Source organism: Clupea harengus, chromosome 24 (genome assembly GCF_900700415.2).
Source record: "Clupea harengus chromosome 24, Ch_v2.0.2, whole genome shotgun sequence".
In the NCBI taxonomy this organism is placed as follows: Eukaryota; Metazoa; Chordata; class Actinopteri; order Clupeiformes; family Clupeidae; genus Clupea; species Clupea harengus.
The window spans coordinates 6,711,096-6,728,829 of NC_045175.1; the positions used below are offsets into that span (position 1 = coordinate 6,711,096).

The 17,734-nt window shown below is 43.6% G+C and overlaps 1 protein-coding gene across 5 annotated transcripts; it reads left to right on the forward strand.

Annotated features, from left to right (window-relative positions):
• The first annotated feature begins 607 nt into the window (after positions 1-607).
• On the forward strand, positions 608-16,456 carry rtn4a (reticulon 4a). Of its 5 annotated transcripts, none has more exons than XM_012823644.3 (8): positions 608-765; positions 873-1,332; positions 7,519-7,726; positions 9,730-9,868; positions 13,572-13,641; positions 14,140-14,186; positions 14,460-14,518; positions 15,183-16,456. In XM_012823644.3, exons 2-8 carry the CDS (start codon positions 885-887, stop codon positions 15,223-15,225), a joined length of 1,014 nt encoding a protein of 337 aa, XP_012679098.1. In that variant the 5' UTR covers positions 608-765; positions 873-884; the 3' UTR covers positions 15,226-16,456. The 5 variants fall into 5 exon arrangements, with proteins under 5 accessions (XP_012679098.1, XP_042559481.1, XP_012679102.1 ...); XM_012823648.3 differs by lacking the exons at positions 608-765; positions 873-1,332 and adding exons at positions 4,085-4,214; positions 4,370-4,399; XM_042703547.1 differs by lacking the exon at positions 608-765 and having other exon boundaries at positions 775-1,332.
• Positions 16,457-17,734: the final 1,278 nt, after the last annotated feature.

A 17,734-nucleotide genomic window follows, 5' to 3' on the forward strand; every position in this document is an offset into this window, starting at 1 on the left:
CAGTGGTTTTCTTTATCTGGGCTATCTATCATGGGCTGTTCCATGAGACCACTGTGTCCAAGAACAACTGTGCTTGCACGCTCACATTTCACACATATGCTGTATCTGGGCACGGTCAAAGTCTTATTTACACTTGAGTCTTCTATATGCCCACTCAAGATTGGCCTGAACTGGTTAACCTGAGAGTGAAATGCAGTTGTATATGTTTTTTTCCCCATCATGAAATGGCAGGCATTACGTTTCTGAGAAAACCGTTTATTTGGACATTGACATACAACTTCTTTGTACGTTAAAAGAAGTTGCATGTACAGGATTTATCTTCAAAGATAATGTAGTGCGTCAATACGCCATAATGGCCCACGATACATATTGAGCACGCCATGACGTGTCTATTACGGCACAATTAAACATGTCATAAAAAGGTAGCCAACAATCAATTTGTCCGTTGATTACATACAAGGCTACAAGCATATAGGCTACAAGGAAAAGTAGACTTTTAACGCCACTAAATCCACCAATAGCAATGAAGGGCTTAACAGGCGTTCAAACGATATTTCTCACCTATTTCGCAAATTAATGGATGTCAGTGACAGATTTAAAACGCAGGGGGCGTGGCCGGTGACGCCCTGCTCGTTCAACAGCCAATCACAACAAGAACAATTAACTTTTTTTTCTAGTCTGTCTAGCGCTGTCTAGGCTGACAACTTCCAGTTCCTACTTTCTCTGTGCACGCCTGTAACAGAGTCATCCTTTCGTCTTTTTAACGTAAGCTGAATGTTCGGCCTTCACAGGATTTATTTTCTAAAATACTTTTAGCCTTGGTGGTGTTTGCTCTTGTACACTTTTGACCAAATATATCCCTTACTCCCTAGGAAACAGCGAGGATGGAGGACTTTACAGGAATAAGCTCCACAACGCCGTCAGTGGATGAGCTTCGTGAGTCAGGCCCCGAGTACGGAACCGAGGAGACGACTTCTAAACTTCTCGACGACGCAGCAGATTTCCTTATAGACACAAGAGAGGCTGTGCCAAAGCAGTTAGACGAGGAGATTTTGGATCTGGCTGGCGGGGCACAAGATGCTATTGAGAGGCACAGGTCCACGTTACCGCGGTTCGACGAGCCGAGTGTAGAGTCGTTTTCGGACCCAATTCAAGAACCAGAACCAGAGCCAGAGTCTTCTGTTCCAGAACCAGAGCCCGAAGCAGCTGTGGACGACCTGGTTAGTGGTTTTGGTGATGTCAGCGGTAAATCTTCAAAAGTGGAAGATGCCCCTCAAAAAGAAGAAAGGACTGCCACCGTGACTCCGAAGTCTAGAGCGAAATCAGGCCCCTGTAAGTATCTAGTTGCAAGACTAACGTTAGCAGTAACTAGTGTGTGACTGATGCATGGCTCATTTAGTTTACTGGTTATTTATGCGTAGTTCTGAGGGAAACTTTTTTGTACAATAGCTAACACGTTACAACACGAGGCGTAACTTGGCTAACACTGCTACGTTAACTGCGCACTGTGATTCACTGCTTCTGACTCATAGCTGATATTACCCATCAACTTTTTAGCAGGTGTTCAATGATTAAGTGACGTAATATCCATTTTAACGCTCATGATCAATTTCCAGTCAGAAGGCTTAAGAGTGACGTGAAGGGCTTTGATACCTCGTTAGCATGATCACTTATTGATGTTTCACAGAATGATTGAAGCAGCTAACTAGATATTATGGTAACGTCCGCTAATGTGAGTTCTTGTTGAGATATAGGGAAAAGAAACGCTGTAGCTACGGTTATGAAGGCTGTTTTACTCTTTGTCATCAATAAGTTAAGCCTTCGTTGAAGCAAGACGTTGTTTTCATAAGAATATATGTTCTCTAGAATACAAAAATCTGTTTACAGAAGAACACATTTTAAATACTTAAATAAACGGCAAGCCATCATTTTTTTGCCACATAAACTGTACCGATGTGGATATACGTCCAGTTTTCAGTTCAAATAGATGTATTAGCAACACAAGCCTGCCATCTTGTGGACGTACCGATCGATGTACAGCATAGTTTTGGTAGGGAAGCACACATGGACCTTTTTAAAACTAACACTACGCAAACACCAGTTTCATCACTTCGTAGTGTACGTTGTGGCACTGTCTATTTCGTGTTTCCTGCAACTATTACGTTTATTTTTATAATCTGAAAGGTTTTTCATAGTATGCAAGTGTACTATATCAACATTACGTCAGACTATAAAACAGTGCGTCAGAGTCCATACTGTACAAAATGTACAAGCACACCATGACGAGGAGATGGGTGTACAACTTGCCCAAACTGACGCTGGGTACTGCCTTCAGGTGTATTTTGATATAGTTAAAGAAGCATTATGGAGTTTTGGTGTAAAACTAGCAAGCTACCTACCTAAATGCATGCAAACCTTGCAAACACCAACAGCAGCGTAGTAGGCACTGATAAAAGCTTTTAGTGGTCTTTTTGGCAGTCGTGCTGCAAAGCTTTTCTTAGATTTTCGTGGGGTGTTCCAACCCAAACCACAGAACTACATGGTGCATAGGCTGGCTGGCTAGTGGGAATGAGGGGTGTGTTGATCCTTGCATTATTGCATCATAATGATTGAAGATGAATAAGTAGTTGCTCATAAAGAAATTAAAATAAAAACCTTAAAGTGGCATAGTATTGCTTTAATTGTCGATGTGAAGATGGGAAGTGCATGTTAATGCTCTGGCCTCTAAAGCTAAGTTTTTAAAAACATAATGTGGCAATATGGATGGTTTTAGAAATGGGAAAGAAAACGCAGGATTTTTTCTCAGCCTCTTGAATGTGATATGTTTGGGGCCACTCCGGTGCCAGGTCACTCAAATAGTCAAACAGCCATCATGCATTTCATCCTCATACAACCAAATATAAAAAATTCAGCGACTGAGAGGGCAAGCAAAGGCACAAATTAGTTGGAATTACCAAGTTCTTTCCAGGGTTTTGAATCCATCACTTAAAAAAATAAAATAAAAAAAAATACGTTAAGTAAGAAAGAGTAGCTCTGCTTGAGGAGGTGCAGGTTGCGTTAGGTTGCAATAATTCTCACCTTTCGTCACTGCCACTTGAAAACACACGTGGTTCACTCACAGCAGCACCACTAGCACAAGCAGTTGCTTCGTTTAAAAGAAAATGGGGCAATGCGACGTCAGAGCCTGGCAGTAAATTTACATTTCTCTTGTCCTTTTTAATTCCCTGTTGTGAAATCTGTTCGCTTGTTACAGTTTGACCTCATGAGGTCTTGGCCAAATCCATGAAGACTCCTTGGCAGAGGACTATGGGAGTAATTAGTGTTGCTATGGGGCCACCTGGGTTGTAGGTTTGCCCATAGCAACACTACGGGCCCAATCATAAGTCTTTGCCATAATGGGTGTGGCTGCGCTAGTAAGATCATTTATTATTGGATGTTCACGTGTTTTCATAACTCAGGGCTTTGGAGCTTGGCTCTGTGCTGTGTGAATGCCCGTAGGCCCTAATGAAATAACTGTTTGTTGTGATCAGTCAGGGAGGACGTGTGTGTGTGTGTGTGTGTGTGTGTGTGTGTGTGTGTGTGTGTGTGTGTGTGTGTGTGTGTGTGTGTGTGTGTGTGTGTGTGTGTGTGTGTGTGTGTGTGTGTGTGTGTGTGGGGAGTCCTGGCACACACAGGACAGGTGCAGCCCAGTGCACTTGGGACAGACCAGCAGCACCCCTGTGCTTGTGAACTTTGTCTGACCCCCCAGGAAAGAAAAGGACAGATTCACTCATACTACCTCAACTGTGAATCTAGCATTTGTGGGGAAAACGTGAGGGAAATAAGAGATTTGATACATTAGTCTGTCCTAACAACTCCCCACTAAACTGTTGTCATTCACAAATGCATGTGTATGCAGATAGCATATGGTGTGAGTATGCAGGTGGGGCGGTAATGGATATAATAAGGCGGTCGGGATGGGATGTGGTGGTGGTGGGGGGGGGTTGTTCGATGTCATCTTGTCAGCTGACTGGCAGCTGTGCTTGGAGGGTGTGAGAGGTGAAGAACCTCCCCCACTCTTTTCCCCTTTTGCCCCACCGGTATCCGTGGACACACACACACGCACACGGTCGCCGCAGCACCTACACCGCCACCACCACCACCTCCTGTCCCCTGGGCGTGCGAGAGGCCTTCGCCACCTGCTCTTCAGCTGCTGCTCGCTCTCCTGCGGCTTGGTAATTGCCAGGGTGTTTCTTTGGAACGCACAACTACATTTGAGAGAAACTAAGGCAACCTGCACTTCCTCAAGCAGAGCAACCTGCACCTCCTCAAGCAGAGCTTCTTTTGGATTTTACTCTTTCTTACTTAACGTATTTCTTTTTTTTTTAAGCGATGGATTCAAAACCCTGGAAAGAAATTGGTAATTCAAACTCATTTTTGCCTTTGCTTGCCCCTCTCGTTAGCTTAATTGTTTTTTATTTTTTTATTTGGTTGTATGAGGATGAAATGCATGATGGCTGTTTGACTATTTGAGTGACCTGGAACCGGAGAGTCCTCCACAGCCATTGAAGGGTGAACTAAGGCCACGGCAGGCGGAAAGTTCTGGGCTGTGTTGACGGTGCAGTTTGTCGGCGGTGTCTTCATTTCTGGGGGGTGTGAGTGCAAAAGAATGCTGGCAGTGCGCCTCCTGTGGCAGTACTTGCCACCTGCCCCAGTACTTGCCACCTGCCCCACTCCTTCCATGCTTGTTGTAGAAAGTTAAGATTGTAGATTTAATTGTAGGTTTTGTTTTGCATTATAACACCGACTGGAAAATATATTCCACTGGCCCTAACCACCTGAAGGAAGTGCATAGCTTTTTGCATTTTGTGTTATGTAGGTTGCCCTGGTGTATAGTGTAGTATAGATCTACCAGGCTATTTTGATTACTCACTACTACTGCTGCAGTAGTCTGGATGCAAGGGCAGTCCAAAAATTCTGTCGCATTGTGAGTTCCACATTAATTGTTGAACATCATGGGCCTTGTGTATAAGGAATGGTCGACTTGTGTCAAATGGTTGAATACGATTATGTCGGGCTTTTATTTTGAAGTCAGGTAGCGGGACATGATAAATAAGCGGAAGTAGAATTTGTCAGTGAAGTAGTTCTCTGGTGAATGGTGCACGGTGCACACTAGCAGGAGCAAGATGGATTCCAAACAAGGTTAGCGTACATTCTTTTGTCTTCTTGCCAAATCCTAGATTATTTTATTGTATCCTTTGGCTGTTTTGCAAAACGGAGATAATGTATTTATATTTAGTTAAATTGGCACGCAAATGTTTTTAACATCGTTCTGACGTTATGGGCTTTGACCTAGCTGGGCGACATTTGTTCTGACAGCATTTGTTCTGGCGATTGGCGTGTGCGGGGAACATTCATCACTACCTGGATGTTGCTGTGATGTCTGTTTTAACTGCCTATTCAGAAGTAACTCGCTATGTCAGAATATTTTGCAAATCTAATTGGGCAGCATTTAGTTCAGCAGCCGGTTGTTTTTATGCAACATGATGGCAAAAAACATTAAGCTAATCTAGGACGCCTGTTAAACAGATGCGTTTCGCTCATTAGAGCCAACAGTAAACGTTGGGTGCCTTAACACAACGATAAATAACATCACTGTCATAGTGTCAAAATAATTTGTAGTAAATCTCTCATTATAATTTTGTAATTAGTTAAATGATGTAGCTGTACGTGATCTGGCCCGATTCGTTTTACTTAAGTTACATTTATTTTGGATTTCTAGGAATTGGTCTCTTCGGGGCAAATTAATAAATTGGTTACGAGTACCATAGCCACGTAAAACGCGGTTTGGGACATTTTTGTCAATATTAACTGTCAGATCATGTACACTCTATTAAATCACTTAGGCAACGATGTTCAATTAATGCGATAAACGTTAGCTAGTTCGCGGACTGCGAATGTCATCCAGTCCGTTTGTAAATTAGCTTGAATAGGTGGTTAGCTGCTGCCGTTGGGTGCTAGCGAAAGCTAACTTGCTTAGGCAGCTACTTTCCCCCTTATCTACACTATGTTGGCAGTCTGTGTCAGCACTACGATAGGCAAAGTAAGCCACATTTCAGCACCCATGATAGACTTCAACCGTAAACACGAAGGAGGATTTAAACAGTTGATTACAACACCACGCCTTTGAAACATGCAAATGTGTCGCTCAGTACATTTTGATTGTAAACCATGGTTTGTCGTTTTGATCCATTCGGAGTCTCTGTAGCTAACTCGACAATAATTTAGTAACGTTATATGTGACGCCTTTCATTTCTTGGCGATTAATAGTTTGCCCGTACAGACGTTCTGTGACCTTTATTCTCCTTGTGCCCCCAGCGTCTGAAGGCTCAGTCAACATGCAGATACCATACGTAATGTTTAAATACCGACAGCATGTTGGTGACCAGCTAACGTAACGTTAGTCCTTTTGTATGGTTCTTTCTCTGCAGTGTTCCAATATGTATTAATAGTGGGGCTACGCTGTTGTCGGCTGAAATTGCATTCCATGGGCCTTTGCAGCCAGGGCACAGGCTATTTACAGCGATCATAGATCTCGCTGAGATACCGCTGGATCAGTTTAAAATATGATGCCCCACAGCTTAAGAGAAGTCATGACATCTTTAACTTGGAGCCCGACTTCGGATACTTAAGTGTTTTCACCGCTGTACTTTTTGTTTTAGCACGTTTTAACGGTAAAAAATGGACATCAGATGTGTCAGGCTGAGCAATGGCTTCGATGAAGTTGCATATCTTGTAAGCAAGCATGTTTTGTTTAAGCTGTTAGTGGATTTTTTTTTTAATTCAGTGTTATCCTAAAACAGTGAATTGAATTAATTAATTTGCTTCCCTGCTAGTGTGGAAGCGAGTTTTCAGTGGTGCTAGGCAACCACATCCGGTTTCCATTAAGTTAATTAGACATGTGGTTATAAATTCACGTTTTGAGGAAATGTAGTCAAGTGTCCATATGCTGTGGTTTCTTGTTTACGTGGTGGTAGACTTGGCAAAGGTGTAAGCATTCAGTTCTGAAAAAAGTCGAGGTGTAAAAATATAGCTCTGTCCAAGGCTGTGTGGCCTTGTGGAGATGTAGATTCGGGGAAGAAGCAGGTGGTGAGAATCATGTAATTGTTTATGTACGTTGTCTTGTCTTACCTTAATCAAATGTGACCTCTTTAGTCAGTCCCTCCAGGATTTGGCAATGTGTGTTGTGTGTATTTTTGCAGTTGCTGGTTGCAATTTTCTCTTATTACTACAATATTTCCGGAAAACCAAAAGTTGAGGTGATTTAGGTTGGGCCTAAATAAAATCGCACTTTTGGCTGCAACAATCACAACAAACCCTTGCAAGATATCACACTGTATAGTGCTGAAGGTGTCATCACTATATATATATATATATATATATTTAAATACCATTGATCTAATAAACCTGACCCTCTCTCTCTGTGTTTTCCTCTTCCCCTTTCCGTCCATGTCTGTGCAATCTCTCGCTCTCTCGCAGTGGTGGACCTCGTGTACTGGCGTGACACCCAGAGGTCGGGGGTGGTGTTTGGGGCGAGTCTGTTCCTGCTGCTGTCGTTGTCGGTGTGCAGCATCGTCAGCGTGTGCGCCTACATAGCCCTGGCCCTGCTCTCCGTCACCATCTCCTTCCGCATCTACAAGGGCATCCTGCAGGCTGTGCAGAAGTCTGAGGAGGGACATCCCTTCAAGTGAGTTGTTTGTTTGTTTGTTTGTTTGTGCACCTTTTGTTGAGTCATTTGGAGCATACAGGATCTTTCCTTTGCGGTATGTTCACAATGGAAATTTAGATATACATGTTTACTGATGTCTATACAGACTACACACTGATGTCTACACAAACTACACACTGATGTCTACACAAACTACACACTGCTGTCTACACAAACTACACACTGATGTCTACACAAACTACACACTGATGTCTACACAAACTACACACTGATGTCTACACAAACTACACACTGATGTCGACACAAACTACACACTGATGTCTACACAAACTACACACTGATGTCTACTCACAAACTACACACTGATGTCGACTCGCAAACTACACACTGATGTCGACTCACAAACTACACACTGATGTCGACACGAACTACACACTGATGTCTACACAAACTACACACTGATGTCGACACAAACTACACACTTATGTCGACACAAACTACACAATGATGTCGACTCACAAATATTATTCTTACTTGGCAAATGTACATGACGCGTGTATTTCTGGTTGTCCCTCACTGTTCAGTTATACCTGCATATACCCCCGATCTTCAGAAACAGAATTTCGAGTTTGACTTTCACCTGAAGTCTTAAGAGTGTACACCATCTATCCAAACACAGTTAAACTTGCATGCTTCCATAGATCTTTTTACTCCAGTTTTTATATACACACACACACACACTCTCTCATCAGTTGAAGTAGAAGTGCATACGCACCCAAATATGGACCCTTGAGCACCCTTAGTCTCACACACACACACACACAGACACACACACTGGCTCGTTCAGCTAATGAAACTGCTCTAATCCTCTCTTTGATCATTCCACTGAGTTTATGTGCCCAGGCCGATTCTGCGGGGCTTAGTTTGAGCTTGTAGAGAGACGATTACCGCCAAAGTTCTTACCTCAGACTCTTTAATTTCCACTCAAACACGCCAGAAAAACGCCCTCACTAACGGATCCTGTTAATACGGGGAATGCCTCCTTAATGCTGTTTAGAATGCTGTAGGAGCCCTTTGGAGTTCCGTTTCTGAGATGCCTAACCCGAGGGTATAAACTAATGCTTTGCTAGTTTTTAAGTTTGCTGTCTGAGTGACCATGAAGTGGTTGGCAAATTCAGTCATATTAAACGATAATTAGGCATATTGGAAGAATTATCTTATTGTCCTCAGTTGCCTTTAAAGGCTACAGTCTACTCTACAGTCTACCGGATCCCTTTGTGGAAAAAATCCTTATATCCCTAGTAGGGCTGAACGATTTGGGAAAATAATCTAATTGCGATTTTTTACCAAAATATTGCGATTGCGATTTAATATGCGATTTTTTTTTTTGTATCCTCTTTTTTTCCCCAACAAAACGTAATGAATGATTTAAATATGACCAACACAATATTAGATACATTTAGTGTAAAATATTCTTTCCCACATTTTACATTTTTATTTAACTGCTCATTACAGAAACAAGAACAACAAATCGGTGTGCATTTAAGTAATTCTAAAAAAGTCATTTTAAGTATAAACACTAGGCATGCACTTTTTAAACACTGTGTGCAAAATGTACCATCTTAAAATTATTATTTTTTTTTTTTTTTTTAGACCACGTTTTTTAATCGCGAACGTTGCGGTTAGAAAATCGCGTTCTATCATATCGCGATTAAATCGCAAATGCAATTAATCGTTCAGCCCTAATCCCTAGGTCCATACAAATCAGTTGCCCCAGGCAAGACTGAAGCTAGTGAAATGAAGCCCGCTAGTAGTGACTACTCAGAGCACGTCCCTGAAAGCGGGCAGCCCTGCTATTGCCAGATTGGGGCGCCATCATGGTGGCTTTGCCAAGGCCTTGCTGGACCGGTTGTCCCCACTGTGCCAGGGTGATGGTAGGGAGCGTGGTTGTCAAAGTGATGAACATGATGGTGGTGGCGGCTGTGATTGATGCAGTGATTGGTGTTTCCTCCCCTCTACAGGCTGTACCTGGAGCAGGATGTGGGCGTGCCCGCCGACCTGGTGCACAAGTACAGCGAGGTGGGTCTGCGTCACGTCAACACCGGCATCAAGGAGCTGCGCCGCCTCTTCCTGGTGGAGGACCTGGTGGACTCTATCAAGGTAAGCAGGAGCAACTAGCCTCCCATTAATAAGCTAACCCTGTATTGCCAAAAGAACAGGCGAGGGTCCATGTTGTCCTGTATAGTGGACATAGTGTTCATGTCGTCCAGTGTAGTGTCCATGTTGTCCAGTGTAGTGGACAATATGTAACTGACTTGTACTTTCCAATAACATGAATTAATTGAAAAGCAAATACATTCAAGAGATGACCTAAGTAGAAAATAGAATGACTAATTACAATCTTAAAACAAATATATACATTATTTATGAAGTCTTTAAAATTCTTATTTACAAAAAGTCTTGTTCCTAGCCTTGTACTTTTCTGTGAACTGCTATTGGTCACAGCTTTAAAAAGGACCTCAAAACAGTCAGCTTTAGCTCTGGAGGATGGAGATTTCAGTGGTCACAACTGGGTGAGCACACCCAAACAGACCCTTCTTTGCAGCGCACTGAAGGCTCTGACCAATAGGAACGCTTTTGCCCTATTAAAACACATTGGCCTGAGAGCTGACTTGTGCTTCAGCTTCCCCCTCCCTCAGAAATATCAGCTGTCCATCTACTTGAAATGTGTATGTGTGTGCAGTCTGGTTTCTAGACCTGGCTGGTGTTTTGTATGCGCGTGTTAAGTCTGTTCTCGGTGTGTGTGTGTGTGTGTTTGCACACTCACATTTTGGGTGCTAAACTTCACCAGCTCCTGAGGAGGGGGGGGGGGGGGGGGGGGAAGAGAGAGATCCCAGAGGGAGACGTAGTGTACAAAAAGGAATGAAAAGAAAATGGAACAGACAGCTAGAGTAAAAGAGAAAGAAGCTCATGCGTGTTGAAGCAGCTGTGTGTGTGTGTGGCTCCAGCTCCACAAGGGGCCTATTGTGAGACTGGTGGTGGTGGGGGGGGGAGATCATTTAGGGGTTTTAGGCCGGTGTCTGACAGCCTCATGCTGCTGCCAAGAGACAGACCCCTGTCTCTATGTGGCAACGGAATAGAAGAGTCCGCACATGTCCTTTTGTGGGGGGGGGGGGGGGGGGGACTGGACTGGAAGGGGGGGAAGTTGTTGGCAGGGCATCTGTGAATAGGTGGGGGCAACTGGACAGTCTGTACCGGTCTCAGGCACATGGGAAGTGTTGGCGTACTTGGGTGTCAGTGGTTGTCCAGGACCTGTGCATTTCTTGCTACAGCCATGGTTGTTCATTTTGGAGCTGCCAGCTAGTTTCATTAATCGATCGTCTCGAATGAAAATGGTCTTAATGATGAGAAATGCAACTCTGAGACTGGTCAAATGCCCCCCGCCCAACACACACATACCTTTCTAGTTATGTAACACTAGTCCTGAGTCCAAACTGTGTGTGCAGGTTTGATGTTTATTTGGCTGCCTTTGAATGTAAAAATAGACATTTTTGACACTAAGCCAAGCTGGCTCCCTTCTCTGCGTCTCCCTTTTTCTCCCTCTTTTAATAGGCCTATACCCCCCCCCCCCACCTCTCCCATTCACACCTTCCCTCACTTTATTAAATGTGGCACGGTGGGACAATGGCTCCACTGTGTAGTGCTGCTGCTAGGCTCTACAGTGGCTGTGCAGGACTCTTATTTTGTCTCATGGTCCGTGCTGCCTCAGCAGTTGCCATTTGTGGGCATTTCCAGGCTCCCACTATGGTCACTATGCCAACAGCTGGTTGCACGGAACTGTGGGACAGTCCAGGAGTCTGACAGAACTGCCTTCACAACTGAAAAGAAGGGGGCCCCTTATCTGACGCTTGTATTTAAACGTCTGTAAATTGTTACTGTGATGTGTCTTTGGTGACAGCTGTGAAATGTAAATCCACGGCTGTAACCACAATTAGCCAAATATGCTGTGAGAGACGGCTGCGTTAGCACCGTATTTGCGTCATTGTGTCTGTCCCTCTGTCTCCATTGTCCTGGACTGTTGTACTGTTCATAGAGGACACAGTGGAGCAGGAATGGGAGCTCTAAGGTAGAGTCCATCTGAGGACTAACTGCGCCTCAGATTTCTGCTGGTCTAATCTGGGGAACATGCGTTTCTTTCCAAGTTGGCTGTGCTGGTGTCCGAACTAGAGGGACTCAAAGATGGTGTTTGGCGTAGGCTAGACATGACACGATGCGTTAGAAGGTTTTTGTTGGCGCAGGTTAATGTTTGTATTTTAATGGAAGTGAGAGCAGACACTTTGTTTTAGATAAAAACACACACTTCAATTATTTCTTTGCCAACAATGTTATTGGTCCCCAATGTGTGTTGTGGGCAATAGAGATTTAGTTGTAGTTTTAAAAGTTGCTGAAAGACCCGTATTGGTTGAGATGAATCATAAGTGGGGCATTTATGATTGTGTTCTTTTTGTTTCTGTAACATGTCAACTCGACCAAGACTTCCTCTCGTGTCGTCATGTAGTCATATCCTGAGGAAACGATGCCAGTTAGTACATGGCATAACAGTCGCATTGGGCAGTTGGTTGGCATTCTCATACCAAGCGCTCCTGTGGCCGTCATGGCAATGACTAATTGGTTCGTAAATCAACCTGATGTCTGTTTTCAGACGTAGCCTCGTTAGCGCATCAGCTTTGGTCGATTGGGGAAAACGCTAACGCTAGTTAATTTTCTACGACCAGCCTCTTGTCCGTTTGAGGCTCTCGGCGTCAAGTGACCATCGGGTGTCCTTGACAGCGTCAGTAGCGGTGTGTTTCTCACACACACACACACACACACACACACACACACACACACACACACTAGTGAAGCTTCGTCCCCTGAGCTGTTGGGTGGTGGTGTTCTCGGCTGTGTTAAGTCAGCACCTTCCGGGAGCCCTCTCCGTCAGCATGTTGGCCTGTGTCCTAATCTTCCAGGGACCAACTTGACTGGCTTGCCTGCCAGCCGTCCAGCCTCGGGCAGTAAAAAACCCTCCGTGTATGGAGAGCTAAGGTCTTTGGCGGGAGTCAGGGGTATGTGGCCTGGGGTGTGGGTGATGGGAACGGTGGGGGTGGGGTGGGGGGCAGGGGTAAGGTTTCCTCTGGACCTTGTGCCCTTTTGCACGGTCTGGGACCTCAGCCACGGATGGCATCGTTCACAGGCTGCTGGACGGAGGGGCCACCGGTGACTGATGGGCCCATTTGCCCGTGTTTTGTTCCCAGACACACACTCTCGTCTTTTTTTAAACACACACACACACACACACACACAACCAAGGAGAAGAGGTCTGTCTGTGTCCGGGCATTTAAAAGCGTGACTATGATGATGCAGTCCACATGTTAAGTCTCCACCTTCAGTCCCCATCTTGGCCTCATATTAACATCCATGTGAAAGAAAACAGGTTCTGCTATTGAATCATTTGATACTGTAGAGTTACCCCATAAACCACATTTCACGCTCTCTCTCTTGCACTCTCTTTCTCTCTGTCTCTCCCTCTTGCTCTCGTGCTCTCTCTCTAGAATGGATTTATCAGTTATTTAAATCCAGATTGTATAACATAATGCTTCCTCACCAGCTTGTAGTATTTGGTTTGCTTGAAGATGCTTAAAATGTCTAAAGTTGTTCTGTAGCATGTTACATTAACATCTTAATCCTACAGAGCCCGCACTGTAATGTCATCCAAGGAACTTTTGTCGTTTGTGAGATTCTAAGCTACAGATGGGTCTGTCGAAATGAATGTAGAACATAATTGAGATGCAAATATTAATGCCGGCGTGTGTGTCTGTTGCAGTTTGGTGCCCTGTTGTGGATTCTCACCTACATTGGTGCCTTTTTCAACGGCCTCACCCTGCTCATCATGGGTAAACACACACACACACACACACGCTCACGCTCTCACAAAATGGTTATATTCTTAGGTAATTGTGTTAGCTAAGTGTACACTTACATGGGGCACATGCTTTCCACCGTGAGCAGTGTCTTGCATGCGAGCGCACACACACACACACACACACACACACACACACACACACACACATAATTACTCTCAAACGCATTCCACTGGCAGTTGCCCAGGCGTGGTAATGGAGCGAAAGCAAGCACATAAAAATAAGAAGATGGATTAATAGTGGTTGACGCCACACTAATGCAGCCCAGTCTATTAGTTTTACCCATCATGCATGCAGCCCACAATGTGTGTGTGTGTGTGTGTGTGTGTGTGTGTGATATATATATATATATATATATAATTTTAGCTTTTGAAAAAAAACATACTGTAATCGTGTAGTCTGTGTGTGTGGTCACCTCTTTCTCCTGCTGTCATCTTTTTTCCGTAACCTCTTCCACTTCCTATTCCTCAGTGCTGGTTGGAGTGTTCGGCTGGCCATTGACTTACGAGAAACACCAAGTAGGTCGCACACGCACACGCACACCACGCCACGCAGTCAGCCCTACCATGACTCACTCACTTTCCTCACAAAAATCTGTCCAATACAGATCTAGGGACTTGGTGAACTGTGTGTAGATCTGTCTTCTAACCCACAGTTTGCAAAAACTGCGATGACCCCCGATGTTACTCCAAACCATTTATTGACCTTTTAATGTATTGTTTGCTTGCCCTGCCTGTAAAGCCCTAGTCCTCCTCTGACCACTTTTAATATTTTCCTTATCCAACCCACAGACTCAGATTGATCATTACTATGGGATGGTGAGCGGTCAAGTCAAGGACATTGTCGGGAAGTAAGTATCCTCCCCCTCTCTGTAGGTAACCTGTGAATACAGCTTTCTAGACAGAAATGGAGAACATGGACATCTCCAAGCAAACGTTTTTTTTCTTCAGTTGGCTAGTTTCCGCTTTGTTAGTGGAGAGCCCAGGCTGGGTTAGTTCCCCTCCCAGGCCAGCAGATCTGATGTCAGATGCCATTAAACAGGCATTCATACCACACAACCTCAGAAGGGTTCGTTTACGGTCAGAGCCAGGTCTTGGTATATCAACTGTCGGACACTCAGTTGTGATCTTGAGGAGTTTTTTTGTGATATTCAGACCTAATCTTATTTTTTTTATAAAAAAAGAAAACAAATTTCCCCCTAGAACTTTCTGGGTTATATACCCATTCATTGCATTTGCATTAGCTCAGATGCCGAGCCAGAACCGGACCTTCATTCGGCATCGTCGCTATTCCCTTTTCAGTGTTACGTCAAAGCCCTTGTTCTGCTTTTTTAACGTTCTGTGTCTTTAGAGCGCTTCTGTCCTTTCATGACCTGCGCATTAGGACAGAAATGTCAGAATAGGTGGCGTTTCGAAGGTGTGGTTTGGCTGTTTGTTTTTTTTTTTTTTTCTTCAGTGGGCTCAAATGCATCCAGGCTGATTTGGTGTACCTCTTCTGTGCTCTCTCCTCCTCAGGATCCAGGCCAAAGTCCCTGGGCTGAAACCTAAAGCAGAATGAGAAGACTGCGCTTGAGCTGGTGTGTGTGTGTGTGTGTGTGTGTGTTTGTGTCCACGTATGTCCATGTTCATGTTTAAGGAAGTGTGTGTGTGTGTGTGTGTTTTGAGGGAGGGATGAGAGATTGGAACCTAAAGGAAGTTGTATGATTGAAGAGAGGAGAGGGAGGAGAACAAGGCCTTCGACATTGTAATGTAAACTTGTCCTTTCTTTGTTTTGAAGAGGTTTTTTTTTTTTTTTCCCTGCAGTCCTGCCATCAGCTGAGTAACCCTCTTTAATTTGATGGCAACAGTTCCTGTCATTACCAGCTCAATGTTGTACGCCCCCGTAACTTAAAATAAATAAAGAAAGAAATAAGCCTTATTATTCACATTTTTGTAACCTCAATAAGGAAAGTCTCACAACCACACTTTGTCACGAGGGAAATGTTTATTTGAGATGAATGTTTTAATGTGTTCTTTTTTTGTTCATTTTTCTGGTTTTCTTTTAGGATTTTTTTTGGTTTGTTTTTGCCTGATGTATGCTATCCCAGTGCATAGTTTTCTGTTTCACAAAAGCGGTGGCAATCTAATTTTTTTGTCATTCTTAAAGGGACTAAAACATCCAAGGGTACTGTAGCAACTACTGTCACCTGTCAAGGTTTTTCTTTTCTTTCTTTTGCTTGTCATTTTTAGGGGTGGTGGGATGTAAACGACATGTAGTGTGTTTTTCCTGGTATTTGCCATTTTACTAGTCACCCAATACAAAAGCAATGCTTCTAGTTTCAGCATGTGCACTTGAGCAGTCAGTCACTCCTGTTCTCACACCATTAATTAAGAACCATTCTAAAGTTTTTGTTTTTTGTTTGCGTGGATGAATTGCAAGAAGTGAAGCTTTTTATTGCCTCCTCTCACCCTGTTACAGCTAACTAGAATTTGAGGAGGAAATGACAAAAAACAAAAAAGGAAAAAAAAAGTTTACAAAAGCTTGAAGGCATCGCTTTTGTTTGTTTTGTTTTCTTTCTTTTTTTATTTCATAGTCCTGTCATTTTAGGCTGCAGATTTTTTCTCTTTGCTCATCCCTGCTTTCTCAGTGCTGTCAGTCATCAGTCATGTGACCTTTTGTGGGCGGGAACTCACTTCCCAGCTGTGGAGGGAGAGGGGAGGGAGGGGAGGGAGGGGGGGGGGCTCAACCTGTGAAGTGCTTTTGTGAAAGTGTAAACAAGAACCAATAAAAAGCGCCTAGGCACACCCCACACTTTGGTCTGTGTGTGTTCTCATAAACGCCTTAAAACTGCTTGGACATAGTGCACTGAACCTTACCAGTCATGTAAGAATTCGGTCAGCATCAGGAAGTGTCTGATTTCCAAACGTTTTTGCATTAATGTGTGTTGAAATAGGATGAAAACACTGATAAGTTTCAGTGAGGGTTCGTTTCAGGTGAAGCTCACAAGTGCTTTTGAGGTTAAAAAAAAATAAAAAAAATAAAGGATGAACCTTTTATGGTTATAGAACTTTTAATTTCTTATCAGTTGCATCAGTAGTGAATTGCATCATCTGATTAGCATGACCTAAAAGCATGACCCCTAAATGGTCAAAGTCTGGAAGCTTGTGAGTTCATATAAACCACGTCTGAATTTATTCTTTCGAATTGCACATGCCAGTTTAAAAGTGAGCTATTGGTAAGTGTGACACCTCTGTGTGTGTGTGCGCTTTGGGTACCGTTTTAATACTGGATAGGTAAGTCACAGTGCACTTGATAACATCACTTGGATAGAATTGGAACTTAGTTCTACTGTTGGTCCTTGCATAATCTAGATCCTTTTGTGGTGGCAATGACATTACAGCAAGTTTTAAGTGTGCTTATTTGTGCTATTGGGAAATGGCTGATCTCAGTGTGTCCACCTGTAGGTTTTTAGTTGGGATTTTAGATGATCTATATCGAGAAGTCTTGGATCAGCCACTTGCCGTAGTTCAGTTGAATGTTTCCAGACTATAATGCCAGTGAGGAGGCAGAGGAGATGTTAGAAGTGCTCTTGGGGCCAACACCAATGCTATGGGTTCAATACCATAATGTATCATACAGAAGTGCTCTTGGGGCCAACACCAATGCTATGGGTTCAATACCATAATGTATCATACAGAAGTGCTCTTGGGGATAGCACCAATGCTATGGGTTCAACACCATACGGTACCACACAGTAAGTCACTTAAGATAAAAGTGTGAAATGAGTAAATCTAAATATGTAGTCTAGCTGTACCAGTGATGTACTATGACCGAACTCTAGGCAGCGGACTGACCCCGTACTGTGGAATGTTCTTGGCCTGAAGGTGAACCTTTATCCTGAGGTTGAGGTAAGACAAACACAACAGCTTTTATATTTTAAAGCGTTTATAGAAAACTCTTCTTCATTTACTCTCAGTACACATACTTTCCCACCCCAGAGTTGTAAAACACAGTATCCCCTCAGAGAAGACTTCATTAAGTACAGTTTTGGAATGTGTGACGGCATATTCATGCAAAATGTTTTCTT

Coding starts and splice junctions, on each gene's coding strand:
- rtn4a (XM_012823644.3), top strand. CDS start 885: ATGGAGGACTTTACAGGAATAAGCTCCACAACGCCGTCAGTGGATGAG. Junction 9,869..13,571: donor ACCTGGTGGACTCTATCAAG/GTAAGCAGGAGC, acceptor TGTCTGTTGCAG/TTTGGTGCCCTGTTGTGGAT. Junction 14,187..14,459: donor TGACTTACGAGAAACACCAA/GTAGGTCGCACA, acceptor TCCAACCCACAG/ACTCAGATTGATCATTACTA.